At 32.1% G+C, this 25,663-nt stretch overlaps 4 protein-coding genes across 7 annotated transcripts; 1 reads left to right on the top strand and 3 right to left on the bottom strand.

Moving 5' to 3' along the window:
- Positions 1-2,952: 2,952 nt before the first annotated feature.
- Positions 2,953-3,751, top strand: RTFL2 (ROTUNDIFOLIA like 2). The gene has a single exon (XM_012211599.4). The coding sequence runs from the start codon at positions 3,188-3,190 to the stop codon at positions 3,503-3,505; it is 318 nt and encodes a 105-aa protein (XP_012066989.1). The 5' UTR covers positions 2,953-3,187; the 3' UTR covers positions 3,506-3,751.
- Positions 3,752-6,149: 2,398 nt separating this feature from the next.
- LOC105629980 (laccase-2) lies at positions 6,150-10,043 on the bottom strand. The gene is made up of 6 exons (XM_012211646.4): positions 9,887-10,043; positions 9,592-9,743; positions 9,031-9,275; positions 8,450-8,578; positions 7,011-7,976; positions 6,150-6,608 (listed from the first exon to the last, which is right to left on the bottom strand). The coding sequence occupies exons 1-6, from the start codon at positions 9,986-9,988 to the stop codon at positions 6,478-6,480; spliced, it is 1,725 nt and encodes a 574-aa protein (XP_012067036.1). The 5' UTR covers positions 9,989-10,043; the 3' UTR covers positions 6,150-6,477.
- A 1,951-nt stretch (positions 10,044-11,994) lies between these two features.
- Positions 11,995-15,573, bottom strand: ZIP2 (ZRT/IRT-like protein 2). Its single transcript, XM_012211598.4, has 2 exons — positions 13,344-15,573; positions 11,995-12,590 (listed from the first exon to the last, which is right to left on the bottom strand). The coding sequence occupies exons 1-2, from the start codon at positions 13,960-13,962 to the stop codon at positions 12,199-12,201; spliced, it is 1,011 nt and encodes a 336-aa protein (XP_012066988.1). The 5' UTR covers positions 13,963-15,573; the 3' UTR covers positions 11,995-12,198.
- A 136-nt stretch (positions 15,574-15,709) lies between these two features.
- On the bottom strand, positions 15,710-19,838 carry LOC105629938 (E3 ubiquitin-protein ligase SDIR1). Of its 4 annotated transcripts, none has more exons than XM_012211595.4 (9): positions 19,634-19,838; positions 18,744-18,872; positions 18,594-18,648; positions 18,432-18,487; positions 18,113-18,341; positions 17,901-18,015; positions 17,761-17,809; positions 16,624-16,752; positions 15,710-15,987 (listed from the first exon to the last, which is right to left on the bottom strand). In XM_012211595.4, the coding sequence occupies exons 2-9, from the start codon at positions 18,819-18,821 to the stop codon at positions 15,862-15,864; spliced, it is 837 nt and encodes a 278-aa protein (XP_012066985.1). In that variant the 5' UTR covers positions 18,822-18,872; positions 19,634-19,838; the 3' UTR covers positions 15,710-15,861. The 4 variants fall into 4 exon arrangements, with proteins under 4 accessions (XP_012066985.1, XP_012066987.1, XP_012066986.1 ...); XM_012211597.4 differs by having other exon boundaries at positions 16,624-16,749; positions 19,634-19,837; XM_012211596.4 differs by having other exon boundaries at positions 18,432-18,484; positions 19,634-19,837.
- Positions 19,839-25,663: the final 5,825 nt, after the last annotated feature.

The following is a 25,663-nucleotide window of genomic DNA, read 5'->3' as shown; positions in this document are numbered from 1 at the left end:
TGAAATCCTGTGTGTTAAGCTCACATGGAGATGGGTAATTGTAGAAATAAAATCATCTAATTAATATGCAAAACACATTTTATAATTAAACAATTTACATAATTCTTATGTTCACAAGTACCTTTACTTATATTTAAGCATATTTTGACCAGTCAATTATCTCATAACTTTTTTCTTTTATTTTTTAAAACCTTTTTCCTCCAACCTTTTGCATGTGGTTTCGCATATATAATTAATTTCAATAAAAATTTATAAATATGTAGGATTAAGTATTTTTCAATTGCTACGTATGTAATTAAAGAAAATTTATAAAATTTGTGTATATATAACATAGGAACCATTTAGAACAAAAATACATTTATACGTATTATACCTTCACTTTTTTTAAGAAATATATTTAGAAATATATTTTTCCTATAATTTCAGAATAAAAATTTTAAACATAATGGAAAATAAAGAAATTGAGAAAGGAAAAAGAAATAGGATATTTTGATAATTAATAACTAAAACATTTGATCATGGTCGGTCTACCATGAAATAATAATCATTAATTAGCAATCTTAAAATATGTATTAAAGAAGAACAATCTTGAAGTTTGTCCTCCGCCAGAAGAAGCAGAGCACATATCAATATTTTCATCACATGGTGAGTTGCAGAACAACACTATATGATGAATTATTTTAATTTTTGAGTCTATTTAATTTTAAATTTTAATAATTATTAGTAAATAAATAATAATAATTAAGGTTTCTTAATTAGTTCTGATCATTCATATGGTTGCATGTGCATGTGAATCTAAAATTCCAACGTTTACACATATAAAAGATAGTGAAAATAGTACAATCTCATGTGGGTAAATTAAATTAAATCAGTGATGGTTAATTATTATGTAGCAGAATTTATGGCGAAAGGCAAATTAAGGTAATCATAGAAGAGAACAACATTTCATCAATCTTAATGTAGAATCATTCATAACATTATAGTGAAAATCAAGAAAAAGAATTCCAAGAGAAAAAGAAGAATAAAGAAGAAGCATAGCAATATTATTAATAACCAATATATGCTTGGATCAGCCAACATGAACCATATTTTTTGACGAAAAATATACTTATAAAATTAAGGATTCGAAATTTAAATATCGCCTGGGTTCGAGTATATCTAAAAATATTTATAAAAATATATATTAAATATTTTAGCATATAAAATTGCATATATTATTATATTGAATACTTCAAATTAAAATTTTATTTTTATTTAACACTCATATAATAGTTAATAAATATATGAACCGTCTTTATTAATTTGTGTTTAAAGATACATAAGGATTGCACCTATATTGGATGCATATCTAAAAATTTTAAAATTTTAAAATGTATAAATTTATGTTTAATGGGTTTAATTTCATAAGTTAAAATGTTTAAAAGGATCAATTTTATAAATTGAACATTTATAAAGTTCAAATGTCAACTCGTACATTTTTAAAAAAATACAGTTAATATGGTTACATCATAAGTTTTATTTTATCTTTCCTAATATACCTTTGTAGTTTTTCCTAATTTGAAAATATGGTTAATTGTTTATTTTCAGAGTTGATTAATAGTTAAAGATGTATATTAATTAGATATAAAATAAAATAAAAACTGCAAACATTATTTTCTTTTTGAAAAAGAAAATAGAACTGACAATATATTATTGATAAAGATCTATATTAATTAAATATATAATAGAAAAGTGCAAATATTATTTTTTCAAAAAAAAAAAAAAGAAAAAAGAAGAGGACCATATAACTTTACACAAATGAAAAAAGAAGATGAGCTATAATTTAAACTTTATTTTTATGGGTACAATTTCAAGCTTTAATTTTTAAATAGCTAAAGTCATGCATTTATTTAAATAAATAAATGAAGAACTTATTTGTATCATGTACGTATTTTTATGACGTCAATTTTATGCAATAGATTATATGTAATTAGATTTTATAAAAGTCAATAAAGTCTGATTGGTCTTCTAACTCACGTAATGAGTGGAAAGTCTCAAATTCAAATGCTCTGGACCATAATTGTTTTTACGAAATTAGTAAGCTAGAAGAAGAGTTATTGTAGCGACCCATTCAGCCTTCAATGAATTAAAAAAAATTATATTTAGAAAATTAACATGATATTCATTCAAACTCTCTATATACTAATCATATTTTGAAGTTGCAATCAAAGACTAGTGCAAAATAAAAGTCAGAATAATATATTTTTAAACAGAAAACAGTAATTAAGAATATGAAGAGGGCATGTAAAATTGTATGAAATAAAAAAGATTCTAAGGTAGGAAAAAAAAGGGAGCCATTTAGAATTTAGAACTGTAGAAAGAGCATGCTCCTGGTTTCAACAAATATAGTAAACCTTTCAATTATTAAACAATCCTGTCCTTAGTGGAACAATGGGTACAAACCCTCCCCTACAAAACAAGATAACAACTGTCTATAGGTCACTAATCCTACTCTTTTTCTCTCTCTCTCCCTCTCTTTCTATGACTATGAGATGACCTTAAAAAAGTGACCCTAATGGATGGTTCTTCAACAGAAGAAGAAGATGAAGATAAGAGAAGAAGAGTAGTGTTCAAGAATCAAGCGCATCATGTAGTTAGGACAATAACATTTGACCCATGACTTTAATGCTTCATTAACAACCATCCACACCATCATTTAACATTCGAATCAAATCCCATCAAAAATAAATTATTGAATCACGACATGAAAAGTATATTATAAACAAATAATATTAAGAAATTCGCGAATAATGAATACGTTGCTTATTTTAAAACCTAAGCTTTTTTTTTTATGGTGTACTATTATTATTGGAATATTAAAAATTGAAATATCTTAAGTTTTATTATCAAGTGAGATATATATAATTTGTGTCTCAATTTCCCAAATTATAATTTTTGAAGGTGTACAAGCAAGAGATTTATAGTGTGATAATAGACACTCCCTATATATAATAACAAAGCCCCATTATAGCCCACAATCACAATTCTCTTACTATAAGCTTTGCTTCATCTTTCCCTCTCTCTCTCTTTCTCTCTCTCTCTCTCTCTCTCTCTCTCTCTCTCTCTCTCTTTTTCTTTGATACATAAAAACACCACATAGGCACAAATTAAGAAGTATCATATAACATAATTTGTGGGTTATATTTACATGGATGAGAAGTGGAAGCCATCAAAGAAAGAAGGTTCATCATCTTCTTCTTCTTCTTTTGTCAGGAGTTTCTCAACAAAGAGTTCATCATCTTCAAAATCACCTCTATTGAGTAGTTCTTCACTTAAAAGAAGCTCTTCACTAAAAAGCTCATCTCCAAGTAATAACAAATGTCCTCTTCCAAGAAGTTATTCTCAAAAGAACTCTTCCATTTCAAGAAAGTGTAGTAGCTTAGCCAAAGAACAGAAAGCAAGATTCTATATCATGAGGAGATGTGTTGCAATGCTTGTTTGTTGGCATAAGCATGGAGATTCTTGAAAAATATAGGGAGAGAATTGGAAATTTATTAGATATATGTATCTTCACTTTCTTTTTTTTTTATTTTTCTTTTTTGAGAGATGGGTGTTGGGTTTGATTTGGAACTCATAAATTTTCTTGCCACCATCCAATCAAGAAGAGAGATTGGTTATATAGAGACTTTTTTTGTTTTCCTTCAACTTTTAATTAGCAGCTGTAATCTGTAATTAAGATATTTGAAGAAAGCTATAAGTTTTAAACATTAAATTGATATATCATTAAATACATTAATCCAATATGAAGTCCTAATTAAACTAGCTAGCTACATTTTTTTTTTGTTCTTTCTTTATTTTTTTTATTTGCTTGCCATAATTATCAAACTCTTGATCATAATTAAGTAATTACTGAGATCTTGATCAAGTTCAGTAGTTAGAAAGATTTTTTTTTTTCTAATTTATACTATTTTTCTTTTTTTTTTTCTTTTGATTAATTTTCTGTTTTCTTGTTTGTTTTGACTTGATAAGAGAGAGATTCCTTTCACCTGTTGGTACTGCCAGAATGTGGTATGGCAGTAGTAGAGATTATTAGCAATTGGATCTGCATTGGGAACGTGACTCAGTTTTCTACCTTTTAAACATTAAAAAAAAAAAAAAAAAAAAAAAAAAAAAAAAAAAACACACACTAGATTGAATTTCAATTAACATGAGTAACCCAAGGATAAATAAAAAATTTAATAATGCGAATACGGGTACCTCAGTAGCAAATAGAACTTGCGGAGTTGATCACTATGACTTACATCATGGGTTTAATCCTCCGCAACACAAACTCCTCCCAAGCCAATCCCTTTGCCTCAAAGGCGAGCAGAAGTAATAAAAAATTTAATTATTTATTGCATTTTTCTATAGAAAGTAATTCTTGAATATTAATTTATCACTAGCAATAGTGGCAGTCCCACTATTATAAGTATCAATTTTTAATCAGTAATTAGTAAGCATCAAAGTAAAATTATGTGAAACTTAATTATTTACCATAAATCACATACATTATTGATATAACTAATAATAAAATAGATATATCAATTATATTTTGTAGGAAATTAGGAAATGTATCGAAAAAATTTCATATATTCAAGAATTATAAGTAAGAGTTTCTTATACCAATCAAATATTAAAATTTTAATCTTCTAAAGAGATTTCGACAACCAAATGTTCCCTTGAAGTATTCCACATATCCAAAAGATAATAATCGAATCAAGAAAAAACCTGGAACCGTAATTAAGCTACATTAATTAATTTGTAAAAGAAGAAAAATTGAATTAAATTGTACATATATAATCTGATGGATCGTTGATCCTTTTGAAAAAAGGGAGGGACCATTAGCAATATTATTTCTACTAAAGTGTTATAAAACAGCACCTGAATCTTTGTGGCTGCATTCTCAAAGCTTCCACAAAGAATCAAAGTGGTTGGCAACAAGTTAAATAGACTGTAATAAAAGTGAATAACTGACAATCTACACACGTAGAGGATGCTGAACCAAGCTGATAAAGAAACTTCCCATCAGAACAAGAAGAAGAAGAAGAACAAGAACAAGAAATCAAAATTTTAAAGAAAAAAGAAAATTAGGGTTTTGATTAATTTCTGGTCTGTTTTCGTAAATTGTTGGTTGATTTATCATTTTTTAAGTGTAAAATCCACACTTATGTATGTTCAAAATCATATGCATATATATATAGATATTGAAATACATTACCAGATCATTATGTGAACAGTAAATTCTGCATGCATTCTTTTATTTTGATTTTTATTTCAAAATTTTGTCAGAGGAGCCATGTGATTTCTGTAAGTGGGAACTATGTATGGGAATCAATTTGCCCTTCGTGGGGTATCTCAGACTGTATAATTCCTGGAAATAATACAAGAAGCTGCCAAAAAGTTTATTACTGTCATAATATTTTGGAAAAAGAAAAAAAAAGATGAAAAAAATATTTATTTATTTATGATTTTAGCAATAGTTTGAATTTTAGAATCTGATTTGGAGATTTGATATAAAAAACTCTTATTCTCATTTTTAATATTTTTAGGGTATTTCTTAGTGAAATTTAGGCTCCCTTTTGTACCCTCGACTTTTCAGCATTGAAACCTTTTTGCCCTTGGCTGAACCCGCGTTTCCATAAAATAACTTGCAGAAAAATATTTTTTATAATTTTTCGTTGTTTGGGGCGCTTAGAAAAATAAGTTAACGAAAAATATTTTTCTGGTTAAAGGGAAATTAAGACATTTTTAAGGAAAATAATTTTTCATTTTCAAGAGAGTAAAATATTTTTCGGACATTGACAAACCTTATAAATATATATATTTTAATTTATTAAATATCGTAGTACTACCATCAGTCACCATTTATCACCGATTACCACCGTCGGCTACCACCACCAACGGCTTTTTCATAATTTATATATATATATTTTTTTTTGCATTCTTCTCATATTTAATAATAAAAACTTTAAATTATAAAATTGCTATTATTATTAATATTTTTTATGGTCTTATGAGATAAAAACTTTAATATTTTTAATTAATTTATAATATTACAACCAAACAACGGAAAATAAATCATTTGGAAAATACTTTTCAAGAAAAATATAGCATAAATTAGAAATTGAATATGTTGATAATATTAATTATATTAACAATGACTTAATAAGCATGAACTGAATCATCAACAATTGAATCAGATGAAAGATTTTGGTTCAACGGCTGATGATTGACATAAAAATAAGCACATCAACACCTAATCTTTATCCCTGGAGAAAACCTTCTCTCCACGAGTAAAATTGTACCTCTAGTAATAGAGTTCTCTAAAATTGCAAAATTATTGACAAATAAAAGCCAAACGACAAAACAAAATAAGAAACGATTTGGAATCCAACACAAAACGTTGGGTAAAGCTACAGACAGACAGACCCAAAAGCAAAAATCTAAAAAATTATTGATCTAACACTTTGGAAGATCAGACGGTGGAGGAAGCAGCTTCTGATTTGGAAGTTCTCCATCAAGGACTATCCATACCATACTCAAGCCCCAACTCAAATGCACATCAAAATGGCAGTGCATAAACCATGCTCCTGTGTGATACACATAATTACCACCCATTTTATTATACAATAAATAAAACATACCTCATTTTTATTTAGCATATATCTAAATAATAAGTTGTTTTTATATTTATTATTATTTCCTTTTGGGTGAAAAAACTTGATCAAAAAATTATAAAAGGTTTTGGGTGCCAAGTTAGATTTTGGGTGTACGCGGGAGGTCTATTAGCTCGGTTTTCGTCCTTCAGTATTATTAAGTTTTTCTCGTATTTATAATAATATAATAAATTTATTTATCCGATAAAAAAAATTATATCATTCTATCCCTAATGTTAGTGTTTGAATGTACGAGCAAGTATAATCATAACTACATATATGACAATTAGATATTTCGATTGAAAGAAACTATATATTAATTAGAGGAATACTGACCAGGATTATCAGCAAAAAAACGAATTGCCACCCATCCACCAGCGGGCACACCAACAGTGTTGAGTTCAACAGGATCAACAAGATTAAAATTTTTAGGATCATTATAAGGATCAAAATTTCCAAATCCTTGACCAACTACATAAAAATCATAACCATGAAGATGAAGAGGGTGACTCTCTGTACCAAAAATACTTGTATCTTGAAGCACTACTTCCACACTAGCATTAAATGGAAGAACCACAACTCTGGTCCCATTTGTAACAAAAGTATTATTTGGAGGGGTTCCAGTATAATTAAAAGGAGTTAGGGGAAATCTTGGAAACCCAGTAGTGTAAACCCCATAATTTGATTGGTTAAAATAATAGGATTCAAGAATTGCTCTTCCAGGTTGAACAAAGGAAATGTTATTAACAGAAGCTGCAAATTTTGTTCCATTAGGCCCTTGACATGTTTGATTTTGGGGGCAAGGGCTTGTTCCTAAACCTACTGTGAAGAAAAATTGTTGGTCAACTTTTTGAGGCACATTAGCAGGAAACTGAGAATTAACCAGTCTATGAAATTTGGTTGCAAAGCTCATAGCAGTGTTTGTGTCATTGATTTGAGGCAAAGAAGGAGTAATAATTGGGGGTTTTGAACTGGCTTTTGAGAAATTTGAAGGGATTTCGTATTCAAGAATTGCAGCTACAGTTGAATTATCAATTGGACCTTGAGAAGTTGAATATGGTCTTGCTAATATAAAAAATGTGGCATTTGGGTAAATGGGTTTGGTCTTAAGAAGAACATTTGTGGTTTGTCCTGCTGAAATTAGCAAAATGTCTGTTTCAAAAGGTTGAACATACCTTGCATCAGCTTCAACCACAGTTAAATTGTGATTTGCTACAGTGAAAAAGAGATCTGAATCAACTGCTCCATTAATCACTCTTAGAAGATATGTTTTCCCTTGTTTCACTGTTAATTTGTATGTATCTGCAACAAATTGTTAATGTTTTAGGCCTTTCCTTCAATAAAAATTACAAAAAGAACAGGAATGACTTTACTTAATGAATTTAGGGTTCATTTAATAAGCCGTAATGAATAAATTAGAGTCAGACAAAAAATTTCATCGACCAATGACAAAAATTTGGAGCTAGAGGAGTCAGAACTCCTAATCCTCTTATCTCCGTCCTTGAATATTATGTAACTAATCAAATACATTTCTAATAAAAAAATGTATTTAATTACATTACATTATATTTATTACAGCTTACTAGGTAAAACGTAAGGTAATTATATAAAGTGCTAACAAGATGAGGTCTATTTGATCTTTTGACATAGTTTCGAGTTCGAGTCCTCTCGATCATAAAAATTTTTACCATAATTTAGTGAGTTAAGCGCAATGTTATTTCGGCGTATTAAACATTTCAACGAATAAAAGAAAAAAATATAATAATGCAAATTACCATTTGCAGAACAATTATATAATGGGCCTGGAAGCCCATTGATTGTGTAGGCATCAGAGACATTAGGTGCACCTCCTGTTTGTAAAGCTTGATTAATGATTGCCTCAGGATCAGTATTATACCACTCTCCTGTAATTAATTGAAAGATATAAAGTTGATTAGTGAATTAATTAGGGTTAGAGAAGCTATAGGAATGTAAAGATAATGCAAGAAATTAAAAAGGGTAAAATATAATTAAATCTCTAAATTATATTCAAAGTAACATTTAAGTGCTTCTACATTTGAAAACTAACTATAACATCCCTAACTTATCATCTATCTTATTATTTGATCCTTTCGTCCAAAAAAAGATTTTTTTTTTTTTAAAAAAGAGCATATTTTGTCCAAAAAATGTATCTAATTAATGGTAAAGAGCTCACTTTTTGAATGGAAAGACTTAATAGTGAAATGGAAGCATAAATTAGAGACGTCATAGTTTTTTTCAAATATAGAAAACTTAAATGTTAATTTGAATGTTATTTAGGGATTTAATTATATTTTACCCAATTAAAAAAGAGGATTCATAAATTAGTTAGAATTACCAAGCAAGATTGTGAATTCCTTGTAGGGTTTGGGAAATGGGTAGGAAGAATTTCTTGGAGGGAGGATGATAATGGGTCCATAGACAGTAGCTCTAAGCCATGAGAAATGAGCATGCCATAAAAGAGTTCCTCTTTGTCCTCTAATTGTGAAATTGTACACATAAGTATTGTTTGTTTGAATAGGGCATTGTGTGACATATGATGGTCCATCTGCCCATCCTGTCTGAAGTTGTCGAATGCCATGCCTGTTTTAATCACAAAATTAATTATAATAAGCAAATGTTTAACATGTACATTTCAAATCTTAATTCATTAGTTTAAAATTTTAGAACCACTTAAGAACGGTTTTGGTTTCAATTTCATTTTTTTTTTTTTTTAGAACCAAAACCAATAGTTTTCAAAATTGAAACCAGTGTTCAAAAATCATTTTATACCTAAACTGATCAGCCATTAATCATAATTATTACTAGATCAATTAAACTCTAATCATTCAGTTAGTAATTAGTCGATCATTCATTAATCTAGACATATTAGAAGATTTACAATAATGGTTTTTCATACCAATGGATAGTGACATTGCTAGAAACATGATTGACCACCTTCACCAGAAGTTGATCACCTTCTCTTGCAACAATCCTAGGCCCAGGGAACTGGCCATTCACCGTCACCATGCTTTTTGTAGTACACAATCTTGTGACATTGGTCGATACTATCTGCAAGAAAATGACATATCAAGAACAACACAATTAAAAACACAAACAAATGCATAATATCCTATACTTCTCCGACCTAAAAATTCAATTCAATCCGACAAATTCTAATTAAAGAAAGCTCAATTAATTAGTACATTACATACATTAAACTTGTAGTGCCTAGTAATCCCTGCAATGGCAACAGGAGGAAGAGTCCATAGAAGTGCTGCAAGAAAAGGTGCCAGTAAAGGAACTGAAGCGCCCATATCTGATTAGTTAATGGAACAAGAACTTGTTATCAGCTAATTCAATTCTCTTGGTTTTCTAATAATACGATATCAGTAAGATCAGTGAAGAGGGTGTTTTATATGGGTTAATATAAAGGGTGTGTTTGGTTTATTAGGGTTTAATTAGGCAATAAGATAAAATTTAGAGTGTAATCAAAGTTAATTATTTGATTTGTCTGTCCTTGTAATGGTGGACCCTTCTTTATCCTCAGATATTAAATTTCTCCTACTGTGAGACTTGATCGAAAGGTTTTAGCAATTTGCTTTCTTTACTTCACTAAAGAAACCCTTTTCATGGAAATCCTTCTCATGAAAATTTACTGTAAAAGACAAAGTTGGTTGCACGCATGGAGAAATTTCACTATGCCAAACTAAGCAAATTCCTAAATACTTTGCCTGTACGAATGGCTCCACGAAAAGACATGCAACCCACTGCACTCCCTGATTGCCATTTCAAAAAGCTTGGCAAATCACTAATCTGCGGCTAATTTCTTGTAATCAGATAAAAATTATTTGAATTACATTAATTATTAATAGTTATGTCCCGCAATCTTTTTGACCTCTTAGTTCTCTAGGAGCAATGCAAAAAGATCGAAAAATAGAACCATCTGATTAATTCGTTCTCAATAGGAATGAGATGATCATTTTAAGGTAATCCTTTTATCGACGGATTCTCCTATTACATTCATAGATCTTATGGATGAGAACCAATCATCAAATATTCTTTTTGGTATAATTGAAATAAATTTAAAAATTAAAAATTATTTACCTTTATTTTCTAAAATACCATCATTTATAATTGTCTAAGAAAATGGATAATTTTGTTATTAATTTTAAATGGTTCATTTGGAAAATTCAGCCTATTTTGATAGAATTTGATTTAGATACATTCAAATCTATAGAATCAAATTAGTAAGATTTAAATTCTCACTTTTTTTATTCCAAATACATATTTAAATTTATAAATGAAATCAAAAATATTGGAAATGAATTATGTAGCAAAGAACATATTGAAAATTGCACCATAATAGGAATTTTTAATGGCCCAAAATTTAATTCTTGTCAATGAAAAGTTTTCATTTTAAGCCAATATATATTCTAATCACTTTCATGGATCAATGGCTAAGTGGACTTGTAAATTTGTTAACAACCAAACAGAGTCTTAAGATGTTACTAAAGCCAAGAAAATAGACAAAGACACTAGATCAACTTTCTTCCAAGCAAGAAAGGGGATCATGACATTAATGATTAGGTTGATTAGTAAGTTATTTTTCTGCAAATAAACAATTAACCACTCAAGCTTAGTCATGAAGTCACCATAGCCAAGAGAGTTAATTAAAGGAGTACACTAGCCAAATGCTAGGTGTGTTTGAATTTATGGGTGGACCAACCACACTCCTTGTAGGGTACTCCTAAATATATCCTTTACATTTCTCAAACAAAATAAAAATATTAGATGTACCCATTTTTACATATTGATTTATACATGACATTAAGGGCTGGTTTTATAATGTACTTAGAGGATATAGAGACACTCATAAGTCTATAGTTACCAGGCTGTTATTTAAGGTTAATTTGGTGCTCCATTCGTTATTGGATAAAATATATATTGATCAAAGCTACAATGGATATTGATTAATTTGATGTAATTCAGCTTATTATAACAACAAATCATTTTTTACAGCACCAATTATACAAGAATAAGCGATCAGATTTGTGGAACAGTAGAAGTATACTACATCTCCAAGCGAACTTTACCACATTAGTAAAATGGAAAGTTTTTTTTTTTAAAAAATGCTCTCTAATGCTATGTCTATTTGATAGATCAAATTGAGGTGTCAAAAAAAATAAATAGACGTTGTCTACAATACCTTTTATCTCTAGAGTCTCTTAGATAATATGGGTATTTATTACTCTATAGTGGCTAGCAGCATATTAAATTATGGAACCATAAAAGAAAAGAAGAAAAAGGATGCAAAAGGATCTGAAAGTAATGCATTGGAGAGAGATTTTTAAAATTTAACGTCTATAAGTACACATGCAGCGACTCCACCTTCACATCTTCTATTTTATATAATACATAAGCTACAATCCATATTAGCATTAGAGATGCTTTCATTAAAAATAATCCCCCTCTTGCCATACAATCTATGTAACATATAATAAACACAAGACAACTTAAGAAATAGTTAATCCCAAATCATAACAACAGCAATAACTCCCACACCAAGAAGAACAGCAAGAAACTTGAAGAATGGAGTGTCAAAGAACAAATTAGCTTGTGGTTTGAAACCTTTAGCTATAAGATGGTTGATAGCAACATAAATAAAAATCCCACAAGCAAGTCCCATAGAAATAGCATAAATCCAATCAGCAACTGGGCCTTGAGTTGTAGCATCAATAGCAATACCTATCCCTACTCCAATGGGACTTGAAATAGCAAAGGCAAAAGAGTATGCCATTGTTAATGTTAATGGTCGCTTAGGAAGCATCCTAAGAAGTGCAATTCCCATTCCTATGGCAGCAAAAATTTTGTGCAATGATATTGTCCAAAGATTTCTCCATGCATCTGTCTTAGTATCTATAAAGAGAAAATTAGGTCATTTGTCATACACATACATATAAGAGACTAGCAACTCAAGCTTGGGTAATTTTGCTATATATATATAAAGTATAAACCAAAAGAAGAAACTAAATGTGAAATTAAGTTATTCTAAACATGGAAGTAACTCAAATAAAGGAGATAATTAGGTCATTTGTCAATAGTTCATGAAAATAATGTTCTTTTTATTTTAATATAGGCGAAATGTATAGATTTGCCCCAAAAATTTATGTGATTTGTTTTGTAATACCCTCAACTTTGCGGGATACCTATCATGATCCTATAATTTCATATTTCAATAATAACTATGCCTCTCGACAAAATGAAATAACTTTATAAGAGTAACATAGTTATTACTGAAGTGTGAAAGTGTAGAGTTAAAATAGGTCTCGGCAAACTTGAGAATACCACGAGACAAATTGCATAAACTTGAGAGGTAAACTTGAGGGGCAAATTTATATATAAGGCCTCTTGATATAGGAAGATTCTATTATTCTATGTAGATAGATGATCAACTATATGGAAATAGCACCTTTTTTTCTGAACATAAAGAAAATGGATAGTGATTAAACCAATAATACATTAATTGATCGTTAATTAGTATTACCTAAACCTAATCGGATCTATGAAAGCTAATTAAAATATAATAAACCTATGTTAACACAAACAGTGAAAAAGAGACATTATTTACTAGAAATTATCAACAATTAATCAAGGATTAATTTAACTTACCTGCAACTCCAACGGCAATACCTTCAAAAACTGAATGAAAACACAAAGCAAGAATTAGTAATATTGTGTCACCAATAGAAGTGGTCTTCAAGAAAACTGGGTTAAGCTCATGAACTTCAGTTGCTTCTTTATTATCACTTGCTATTCCTTCTTCAACTTGAACTACTCTAGATTCTCTATGGCTATCACTACGCTTTGTAACCAAGATCACTATACAATCACCCAACATAGTCAAGAGATACCCAGAAGAGGCTAACATGAAAGCAAAAGGGTATTCTTTGGTCGTAAGACTTCCAAAAGTCTCATTAGAATCACTCAAGAAATGCATAAGTGAAGTTCCAAGAAAAACCCCACCTGCAAATTGAGTACCCAAAAGAAGGAAATTCTCATTCCATCTATAAAAATATGGGGAGACACCACCAACAAAAGTGCTTACAAAGAGAATTATTAAGCACCAAATTTTCACCAAGATTAACCCTTTGTCATGCAAATCTGTTTCCCCATTGTCACTACCATCTTCATGATCATCACCTCCATGGCCGTTGATCAAGGAGAATTGAAGAAATATAAGAGAAATAATGAATATGGTTGACTTGGGAGTTTTCTGGGAACGAGCCATGGAGTTTCCTTTCTTGGCTTGGAAGGGTTTGCATTAGTTATGCTAAGAGGGATATAAAAAGCATACAAACTGTCACATATATATCCAATAATTTGCTTCTTTGTAGTACAGTGTTGACTTTCCAAGATTGTGGTAATGTTGTACTACACAAGATACAATCCCATGAAGGCATCAAAATGCCTAGGGTTTAGACGGTCAGAAGCCAGATGTAATAAAATCCTTAACTAGCATTATTTTATTGGAAAATTCTTACCAATACCCAGCATATGTGATTTTCTCGTACACGACGCCAATATAAAAAAGAGTTTTTTTAAAAAAAATGTTATTAGTTTTTTTATTTTTTTTAAGTAAAGATATTCTCTTGTTTGAATTAAAATAGTAACACTATTTAAAATTAGTTCGGTGGAGTAAATTAGAATAGTAACACTATTTATAATTAATTCGGTGTAAAGATAAATATATACATGGGGTGTAGTAATTTGTAATTAGTTTTGTGTAAAAATAGATCCATACATTGGATGTAAGTAGGATGAGATTAAAATATACCCTTCAGGGAAAAAAAAAACATTAAGAGTTTTAATTAATAAAAAACCTTTATAAGAACAAGTGAAACCTAAGTTTGATAATATATATAGTATTTAGCGTTTAAGAAATTAATTAAGTATAAAGTAATTAGATTTAAGCTTATGAAGTTTTTACATACATGATACAACAACAATCCAGACTATACAAATCATTTACTTCAATATCCGCTCAGATCAGGTTAATATCCATTCCATGCAAATCAGAATATAAGTCGCGAAAATAAATTTGAAATACTTTTTATCAAAAAAAAAAAAAAAAAGGGAAAGGGATTTTAAAACAAATAAGTCCTCTCACATGAAGTTTAAAATTCATGAATAATGAGTAGCCTTAAGTTTCGTATAATACAGTGAAATTGAAGAATAGGGAGGGGAATCTCATATTAACCTCGTTTAACATATAAATAAATAAATATACCATAAATAAAAGAATATAGAGACAAAAGGCCAGCAAAAACCCAAATATCACCCAAAGCCAAAGTCTAGATTTAACTAATATAAGAGTTTGTACTTCATAATAGAGAAAGAGGCATTTATGAATAAAATTTAAAATAAATATTAAAAAAAAAAAAAGTCAACTTCTCTAACAGGGGCAATTTTTGGTACACAAACCTGTTTCTCCCTCTCTTTTGATGCGAAGATAATTTTTTTTTTTTTTTTTAAATGGACAAGGATAGTATTATATATAAACATTTCATTATCAACAAAACTAAGAATTTCAGAGTGTGTACATATATATATATATAACTGCTATTTGGTTGTGCCATCTAGGAACTTATCAACAATAGAAACAGTATATTGCAACTCTGTACAGCTCATGCAGAGCCCCGCTAGGCGCCAGTTCTATAATGAAAGCTTATTTGCTAAATACATATATACATCATTAGAATAGTATTCGGTACCAGGAGGAGACTAATATAAAGATTTAATTCTTCGGTCCAAACAAAGGTTTAATCCTAAGCTGGCGGTTCCACTTACCACCTGGTTCGGGCTGGTCCTGATTTCAAACCTTGACCACCACGAAAAGGAATTTGGCAAGTTAATAACAAATAAAGAATGGATATGCAGTGACTTCATCAACTACGCACATACATGTGGATATATATTCACACTAATTTAATTATGTGACATCAAGAGTTGTGAATTTCATAGTAGGCAATGTGAAGTAGGTAGGGAAAAGCAAGCTTCATTCTCTATTATTAAACAACGGGTAGATCATTTACATATGTGACCAGAATTTGTTTGTGTCAAAAATGACAAAATGGTAGATGTACTTAATATAATGATCTATACATAATACATTACTTGGGAGTAGTCATTAAACCATGTCTGAACCGTCTGATTCACTCTCTCTGCTTTCCTGCCATCCTGTACCCATCCGAAATTTACATACTGGACATGTGCCTTGTTGACGCAACCATGGATCGATGCAATTAGTATGAAACTGCAAGCGTTAAAGTCATTCTAGTTATCAAAGCTGCATATACCTTAAAGCCATACACATCAAAATACCACCATTTACCACCGAAAAGTTATTGCAAAAATATTAAAAGGCTAAATTCAGATTAGCTAACTAAACACTATAGATATAATCTTTTATCATGTAAACTTATGAAAATAAGAACTTACATATTCACAGATTCCCATTACAAGCAAGTAATAAACAAGAGATCCATATGCATCAAAAGGCGTATGTACGGCAGCATAGGAAGAAATCAAAACAATATCAATTATTAGGCTGTCAGTACCACTATTTTAATGAAAAGCTTGAAAAGCCAAAATAATTGAAAACGTGTTCATTTTGGGTACCAGAAGATACAGCTGTTCTTTTAGGATAAAAAGTAGATATCACAGTCATCTGACAGTTACAATGTGTGGTGCAACCACAAACCAGACCATTGGCCCATAAGTTATGGTTGCAGAGAAACTAACATTTGCAATAATAATATAAAAATGAGTAATTCCTAAAAATTTCAAAATCAAGTTCAAAAATGCATGCACAGGAACTTTGAAGAAATCACATAGATTGTTAGATAACAAATATGTTATGGTTAAAAAGATGAGGAAGCAGGGGATCCACCTGATGCAAACATGGCAAACTACGAACAAGTTCCCCCCTGTTAACTTGTTCCAAGCAAATAGAGCATGTTAATTCATCTTCTGAAGCCTTCACATTCCCATCTGCCTTATTAGAGTCTTGCTTCATCTGCTGGAAAAATCGAGAATAAATCATCAATGTTTATGCACAAAAAAAGAGAAGTAAAGGCAGAAAAGTTCAAAAAATTTCATCCCACCCAATAGAATCAGATGTCATGCCTGTACTAAATCTCTATAGCCAAAGTCATCTTAGGTATGTACAAGTATACAGGTGGTTTTTCTTATCAGATGATACATAACTCCCTTGAAAACAGTGAGAAAGATAGATCAATTTGTTTAATCGCTTGTAAATGCTGGAGTTATTCATGGCAAAGGACCATATCATTTCAGGATCAACTATCGTTTTAGATCTCATGTGATTTTACCATGGTCGTTCAACTTTCATGATTTTGAATCCAAAAACCAGGATTTCTAGCCATAATTTTGGTTGAATACAGTTTGTATGTTCTTGTCATTTTGTTCTTCCTGTAACTAACAATTTTACACCAAAGAAGTCAATTTTCCAGAAACCATGGCATCATATGCTTTTGCATAAATGATGAACCCCAAAAGAACATATCATATAAAATAAATAGTCTTAATTCAGACATTTCACAAAGTCAAGTGGTGAAAGCTGAAAGCAACACCACATGACCTACTAGAGAGGGATTCTTTGGTAATATAAATAATTATAAATGCCCTCGAGAGGTAGCCATAGATTGAGACAACCTGTTTTACATCATCTCTGATAGATATCACCATAACCACAATGATAAACTGACAATGTTAATTGAATGGGCAGGTCAATGAAGTGTGTTTAAGAGCCAAGAGCAGCGTATGTTAGATGTTTCATCACCATCACCATATCCAAACCAAATTCTGTCCAGCATGTCCAAATTGACATAATGATAATAGATAGGGAATCACAACTAAATAATTACCACACAAGTAAAACACCAATGATCAACCATCATAAAAAGAAGTTGAAAATAGGAGCAGAAGCACAACACAATTTTCTCATTGATGATATAATCAAATTTATGATATGAAAAAAAAAAAAAAGGAAAAAAAGAATACATACCTCTGTTGGAGCTGAAGAAGACGATGCCTGCTGCTGTGACGTGTTAGCACTAGCATCAAAAGGGGAAAAGAAAGAAAGAAATTAGTCAACTTATTGCGTAACTAGAAACTAAAACCAGTAAAGAGATCATTCCAACTTACTTCTCTGGGGCAGGGACCTTATACTTGTGAACAGGTAAGGCATTTATCTCTTCCTCACTCATAGAAGGAGTTGTAGAAGCATTATCAGAATCCAAAGCTCTCAGAGTTTCATAATCTGCCCCCAGCAAAAAGTAACAATAATTGTAGCATATGCACGTTCAAAATCCAAGAAAACTACATTTTATGTTCCACATGAAAAGTTAGCACCATACCTAGGTCATCAAATTCACGGTCAAGAAGAGCAAGCTGAAGCCTAAGTCCTTGTAATCGACCTCTTGTTGCAAAAGCTATAGATGGTGGCACATGTAAACGCAATTCAGTATGTCCCAACAAGCCACTGGCAGCAGCTGCATGAGCCCGTGCCTGAGCTTGAAGTTGTTGACAAGTCGCATACATTCGCAAGCTTGTAGCCATCAAGAACACACCCACTACAAGCCAAAGCTACAAAAGCATAAAAACTACTCTTACTCCCACATTTCATCAGAAACACCAAGTAAATTCAATTTTAGATACACAATATGTAGTACATACCAGGAAGTTCGGTGATATTTGATGAGAGTTCAAAATCATGAACAGTAAAAGAACTGCTAAAATGCATGGAGTTTTGGGTTAAAAATTGCAACAAACTAGCAGGAAACATGAAAAAATATGAAATTCGAAACAATAAAAAAAGAGGGAGCAAAAGAAAACTACCTGTAACAAGAAAAGCCAGCGAATTAGAATTAACAGGCCGGCCTCCATGAATGCGCTGATAAGAAGAAAAAAGAGTCGGTATGCAATTAAAGTTAAGGCATAACACTGATATTATGCAAAACTACAAAAAGGCAGATGATTATGGATTACCACAGTAGGGCGTTCGGGTATAAAGCTTGTAAATCCGCTTTCTATATCTCCTCTTGAACCTCGAAAAACGAAACTCATTGTCGCATAGAGCTTTCAAGAACCCAAAATTTTCGAAATGTTCCTTTAGATCTGCAAAATCCGTAGAATTCGAAAGGAATATCAAAAGTAGTGCATCACTCTCGTTTTGAGCCGAAATCAAAGATGCAAATGCAATATAAAACAGAAACTGCGCCTCTATAAGAAAATTCCGTTTAATTTGCACAAAAAAGCTTAGGTTTAGGAACTATGGCATTCTGATCCTTGGGCAGCTTTGGCAGTTTCGTGCGAGCTAACAACTAAACGACCAGGCGGTTCACTAAGAACCTTTTTTAGGTGGAATTGAATGACCACCTAAATTCAGCCGTAATTATCGTGTTTATGCTCTGAACGACCAGCCTTTTTTAAAGTTTTAATGAACGACGGTCATTCGTTTGCTGAATGGGAAGCCGTTTAACGACAAGTCCATTTTTCAAATCGTCCAGAATGACGATTCTACTGTCAGATAACTTCTTCAAAACACACGCAATTTCATCCAAACAGAACTGCATTTTGAAGAAAACGACTATTCGTTTGCGATAAGCACTGCGTTGAACAGTGGAGTCGCCTGCATATCATCTTCTTGAACCAACTCAACTCAACAAAGCCAGAGGCAGAGCCAATTAAAAAAATAATAACAATACACCATATTTGTATCTATAATTAATTAAAATTAGAATAACATAATAAATATTTAAAAAATAACAAATCTGAAAATATACGAGAGAACAGATCAGATGAAAAAGCAAAATTGAGAGAAAATTTTCAAATCGATCAAAATATTAAAGCAAGAAATGGATCAGAACGGAACTCACCGAAATGCAGATCGAGAAATGGAGTTACAGTGAAATCGAAAGCCAAATCAACAGAGAGAACGAAGGGAAGTGAAGAAGCGAAACCGAAGAAATGCTAGGGAAAGAGAGAGAGGGTAGGTATGTGATGTGGTTGGCGTTTAGTGCTGGTGTTGTTAATGGAGTCTCTGCCTTTGTATTTATAATAATAACTTACAGTGCCTGAAATCGAATTGATTTTTTCAGTATTCATAGTGGCTAAAGTCTAGTGTTCAAGAGTACTCTAGAGGTTGACACGTCAACTTGACTCCAATGCAACCATTGCCACGACTCAACAATCCACCTCGCTAACCTTCCATCCCAATTGACTTCCACAAAAAAATTTTATAAAATTTATATGTAAATTTAAATTTTTATATTTAATAAAAATATAAAATTCAATTTTTAAAATTCAATTTTAGAGATTCAATTGGATAAAGGCTGCACATTGCGTAGTTTTTTATTATATATTAATATTTTAAATTTTTAGCATATATTATTTTATATTCTATGTAGCATCTTCAAAATTTAGATATTAATATTTTTAAATTACTTTAATTATTTTAAGATAAATATTAATTTTTAAAATAAAATTATTGATGGCTTGTGGTTGATTTCTATATTTAGATAATAAATTAAAATTTTAAATAATTAGGTATTTAATTTCAACCATACGAAATAAATTTTTTCATGTAAATATGTATTAAACTCATATTAGATAGATTTAATTTTTTATCTTAATTGTTAAAAAGAACATATAAGAAATTAAATTAAATAAAATTAGCCAATACTTCAATTATTAATTAATTTTCTGACATCTATGTGTTTTCCGTTGCTTACATAGGTATATCATGTGTGCAGGTCCATATAGTTGGAACAGAAATTAATTCATACAAAAGCTCATGGTTTTGTAAAAAAATTGTGACGGCATCATTTTGCAAGTTTAAGCAATTTCATTGAGACATGGACATAAAAATAAAACATCCAAGAACCTAATAATCATTCATCTCACTAGAATCTAACCATAAAAGAAGGCAAATAGTAACTAGTTGTCAAATCTCTCATCATCTTCTAGCTATTTCATTTTTTCATTAGATTTATCAAATGAATCCTGCTTCCTGGTAGGAGTCTTCAGGAGGGTGTATTGGATTAAAAGTCTGTTAGATTTTAAAATTTCAATGGTATTCAATCTAAATTCTTTTAGAGTTGATTAAAATTTTGTGGTATTCAATTCAGACTTTTATAAAATCCATAAAAATTTAATAGTATTCAATTATGACTTTTAAAAGTGAAACATCTCGTAATTCTATTTTCAAAATTTTTGAATTTTTGTTAAATCAAAATTTGGACTTTCGATTGTATGGACTGTGAATACCGTATAATTTTGATTCGAGCCCAAATTTACAGAGTTGGGCTCAAGGCCAAAACATATTATCGAAATTACCGAGTTGGGAATCTTTAGAAAATTTTTAAGAATAAATATGGAGCTATATATATGTGTGTGTGTGTGTGACTACTATATAAATTAATTATCTTAAAATCAAATAGCATGATTATTATTATTATTGAGTAAATTGAGGAAATGTTCTAGAACCTAACTAAAATCATTAAAATAATCAAACCGGACCCGTAAACAAGTTAAAATCTCTAAAAATCGAGTCAAATCATTGAATCGAGCCAAATCAATACGAATCGAACCAAAATCGGCCCAGAGAGCTCTAGAAGTCCCTAGAATGTTGCAAAATTATTTAGGGGTCCTCTTTCTTTCCCTCCTCTCCCCCCCCCCCCCGGGGCACAACAGCCCTATTTCCCCTCTGTTTTCGGCCACCGGCCATGGATTCCGGCAACCAAGACCCAAACTTCAAGTGCTCGATGAGAGGAACTCATCTATGGTCTCCGTTCATGCAATAGGCGTCGGAAGCAAGAGAAAATCGCGCTTGAAGATGTCGCAACCCACTGATTTCTTTTTCCAGCGATCCACGCCGTTTCCGGCAGCTTGAGGCCGAGGGACATGCTTCGATCGACTCCTCTCTTCCCAGCGAGTCTCTTTCTCCCATCAGTCCGGGCGACAGAGCTCGCCTGACGGAGACGCCATGGACGGCAGTGGCGAAGCCACTGTCGAGGCCATTCCAGCTAAATAAGGCTCACCCAGTCCAAGTTGATCATAGATTTGAAGTCCCCACGAGATTTCGAGCAATTTGGTATAAATGTTGCTTAATTCCGGCCATAGTAGATTTTCTAGCCACTGGCGGCGGCTGCTGCTGGGCGACCAGCTGGCGAGACTCCGGCGAGGCCCAAGAGGCAGAATCCTCACCGTAGAATCGTGCCCAATTCTTAATTGGTACGTTCTAAGACCAGTTTCCCATTTTTGTTATAAATTCTAAATCAAAAATTTTTAGTTGATTAAATTAAATTGAATATTGTTAAATATATTTCATGAACATTAGTTATAACTAGAAGGTTTGATATTGAAATAAGAATTCTAAAAATTATATAAGTTAATTTAGGAATTTTAATAAATATTTTTAGGAGGAGTTATAATTTAAGGTTTAGACAAGTAATTAGTTATAGAACAATTAATAATATCATTGAAATATGCTTGTAGGTTAATATAAATTGATATTAGGATTATTAAGTGCATATATGTGTGTCCTAAATATTTATCCTTCGAATAGGAGTCAAGGATTAAATAGTTAGTAATTAATAAGGCAAGTTATTAGGTATTAAAAAAAACAATAAAAACTTAATGATTGATAAAGGAATGTAAATTATTTGGCATGCGGAGTATATACGGTTATGATGTGGATTTAATAAATAAATATTTATATTATTTAATGGTTCTAAGAAGCTAACGAAATTAAAGATAGATAATTATATTGTTTGCAACATCACTAATGAAATTTGTATTGGAGTGAAATTTTAGCAAATGACAAAATGTAAATAGTGGATGTTGAGTTACGAAGAATGGCGGATTGTAACACCCCTTCTCGGTCCACCCGTAAACCCGAATAAACCGAGCCGAGACGCTACAACCTGGTTGACTGAATGAACTGACATGCTGAAATCATAATGTATAATGAATCTAATATCATGCTGAGATTGCTTATAGTAATAATGTACTGAATATTTACAAGACATGATACTAGTTACAAAATGGATTGGGCCCAACTGTGTGCCCTGTACATGCCATAAAAAGAATAACAAAATGAGTTTCTACCCTGAAGACCGAGTCTTCTATAGATGAACGGCAGCAGTTGTAAACGGACCCTCTACGGACCAATCTCAAAACCTGCGAGTTAAACAGGTAACTCGCTGAGCAAATAAAGCTCAGTGGATATCTCAACAAGGAAAGAAACAATAAAGCACATACTTGTATATAAGGAATTATGTAGGCACACAAGGCACATATAAGCACACATATCATGATATCTTTCATTTATCTGTATGATATATGCAATATTATATCCAGATATCTGTATGGCTCCATAAGGTTATAGCGAAACCGAGGTGATAAGAAAAACTGTATAAACTGGATGAATACTGTATACTTGGCTGCTATGGCCCATATAATCATATCCACTCAACGGCCTGTAGCCGGAGTAACAAACTGTATGAGGCGCAGATCTGCTATCCTATGTCGCGACATGGCCTTATCGACATGGTTTCTACCTAACCTCAATGGAGCATAATGTTGGTATGTCAAATGTATAACACAACATCATAGTAATAGTTCATCACTTCATAAATTATAATGTTCATGTGATTTCACATCATTTGCATGCTTGGATGTTGTTTTGATACATGTTCTAATGTTGTATTTTTGTTTTGAAATGATTGGATGCATACAAGTTGAGCAAAGAACCCAATTACATAGAAAAAGAAAGTCCAAAAATGCAGGAAAAACCAAGTCGCGAGCGCGCCTGTGGAAGTCGCGAGCGCGAGATGCAGAAAATAAGAGACAGTGTGTTATCAGGCACAAGTCGCGATCGCGTACTTGAAAGTCGCGAGCGCGTAGTGTGCCAAATGAGAGACAGTGAGTTTTCATGCCAACTACGCGAGCGCGCACTTGAGAGTCGCGATCGCGTAATATGCCAATTGAGAGTCAGAGAGTTTTCATGCCAACTACGCGAGCGCGCAGTGCAAGTCGCGAGCGCTTCCAGGCCAAGGGCCAACTTCGCGATCGCGTCTTGCAAGGTCGCGAGCGCGAGAAGAGCAAAATGAGAGTCAGTGAGTTTGAAGTGGAAGTCGCGCGCGCGCAGTGCAAAGTCGCGAGCGCGCGACGTGCTTCCAGCCTACGCAGTGCCAAGTCGCGACGCGTTTCCAGCCTGCGCAGTCTGCGCTCTTTTGGTCATATCTCTCAATATACAAATCCAATTTGGGTGATTCAAAAACCCATACAAAGCTAACACATAGAGGAACAAATAACTCTTCTATGACACTTCCTAATTCCCTCATTAAATGGGGTCAAAATCAAGATGAAGTCCTCCCCTGTTTTCAACATAAACTCAATACCTCCCCTGTTTTCTCACCACTACCATTCTCCAACATGAAACAATATATTGTCTCAATAGCAACACACTTCACAAATTCTCATGCAAAGAAGATGATAAAAATCAAGAGATATCAAACCTTTACTCCAAAAATGCGTGAGCTCTGTTCTAGCTTCTCTTCTCTACACTCTTCGAACTCCCTTCTCCTATACACATCAAAATTCTTACAACTTATCTACAATATAACTCAAGTAGAGACTGAATAACATAAAGCTGCAAGTAATTCTACTTACTTGAAGTTGACTTAATGCTTAACTATGTTGACAATTGAAAGAAAATGGGCGGGACAAGTAAGAAGAGAAGGAGAAACGGGAAAATGGGAAAGTGAGTTGATAAGAACGGGTAGTCTCTAGATGAAATGACTTGGCTGTGTAAACTCCCCAATTGGTACCTCAAGTGTACAAAGGCTACAACTTAATACACAAGCTGTATATTTTAATGCAAACAAGTCCTAACCTTTATATGCAAATAAGTCCACTTCTAATCTCTTTCTACCCCAACCAGGTTTGGTTCAACTCGACTCAACTCAATGCAAGACTCGACTCCATGCAAAGACTCAACTCGGTAGGATGTCACAATTCTCCCCTCCTAAATAAAAACTTCGTCTCGAAGTTTACCTGTTGTGAACAACTGCGGATACTGTTGTCGCATGGTTTCTTCAGATTCTCAAGTTGCTTCTTCTGTCTTATGATTCCTCCAAAGAACTTTTACCAATGCTATTTTCTTGTTCCGCAGTTCTTTCATTTCTCTTGCTAGGATCTGAACTGGTTCTTCTTCATAAGTGAGATCCGGCTGAATGTCAATCTCTTCTGCTGATAACACATGTGATGGGTCTGATCTGTATCTCCTTAACATTGATACGTGAAAGACATTATGAATCCGATCTAAGGTTGAAGGTAATGCTAGGCGATAGGCCAATGGTCCGACACGTTCAACAATCTCGTATGGACCAATGAACCTAGGGCTAAGCTTACCCTTTTGTCCAAACCTTAGGATCTTCTTCCATGGTGAAACTTTCAGAAATACTTTATCACCGACCGAATACTCAATATCCCTTCTCTTTAAATCAGCATAAGACTTCTGTCGATCACTTGCTTCTTTCAGCCGTTTTCTGATAATCTCCACTTTCTCTTCAGTTTCTCTAACCAAATCTGGACCCAAAATCTTCTTCTCACTAAGTTCTGTCCAACACACAGGTGTCCTGCATTGTCTACCATACAATGCTTCATATGGTGCCATTTTAATGCTCGATTGGTAGCTGTTGTTGTAGGCAAATTCCATGAGAGGTACATATCTGTCCTAACTGCCTTCAAATTCTATGACACATGCTCTCATCATGTCTTCCAGGATCTGAATGACTCTCTCTGATTGGCCATCTGTTTGAGGATGAAATGCAGTGCTAAAATGCAATTTCGTTCCTAATGCTTCCTGCAGTTTACCCCAAAACTTCGATGTAAACCTTGGA

Source organism: Jatropha curcas, chromosome 5 (genome assembly GCF_041381405.1).
Source record: "Jatropha curcas cultivar XTBG-Jc1 chromosome 5, XTBG_Jcur_1.0, whole genome shotgun sequence".
NCBI lineage: Eukaryota > Viridiplantae > Streptophyta > Magnoliopsida > Malpighiales > Euphorbiaceae > Jatropha > Jatropha curcas.
The sequence above is the reverse complement of the archived record's forward strand: the minus strand, read 5'-3'. Positions and strand labels throughout refer to the sequence as shown.

What these genes read in the sequence shown, in the direction of transcription:
- LOC105629980 (XM_012211646.4), bottom strand. Translation starts at nt 9,988, where the DNA reads ATGGGCGCTTCAGTTCCTTTACTGGCACCTTTTCTTGCAGCACTTCTA. An exon ending in AGCAATGTCACTATCCATTG is followed by an intron (nt 9,276 to 9,591) that starts GTATGAAAAACC and finishes TGATTAAAACAG; the next exon opens with GCATGGCATTCGACAACTTC. An exon ending in ATATAATTGTTCTGCAAATG is followed by an intron (nt 7,977 to 8,449) that starts GTAATTTGCATT and finishes AATTTGTTGCAG; the next exon opens with ATACATACAAATTAACAGTG.
- LOC105629938 (XM_012211595.4), bottom strand. Translation starts at nt 18,821, where the DNA reads ATGAGTTTCGTTTTTCGAGGTTCAAGAGGAGATATAGAAAGCGGATTT. An exon ending in TACCCGAACGCCCTACTGTG is followed by an intron (nt 18,649 to 18,743) that starts GTAATCCATAAT and finishes TCTTCTTATCAG; the next exon opens with CGCATTCATGGAGGCCGGCC. An exon ending in AAATATCACCGAACTTCCTG is followed by an intron (nt 18,342 to 18,431) that starts GTATGTACTACA and finishes ATGCTTTTGTAG; the next exon opens with CTTTGGCTTGTAGTGGGTGT.
- RTFL2 (XM_012211599.4), top strand. Translation starts at nt 3,188, where the DNA reads ATGGATGAGAAGTGGAAGCCATCAAAGAAAGAAGGTTCATCATCTTCT.
- ZIP2 (XM_012211598.4), bottom strand. Translation starts at nt 13,962, where the DNA reads ATGGCTCGTTCCCAGAAAACTCCCAAGTCAACCATATTCATTATTTCT. An exon ending in TATTGCCGTTGGAGTTGCAG is followed by an intron (nt 12,591 to 13,343) that starts GTAAGTTAAATT and finishes TTCTCTTTATAG; the next exon opens with ATACTAAGACAGATGCATGG.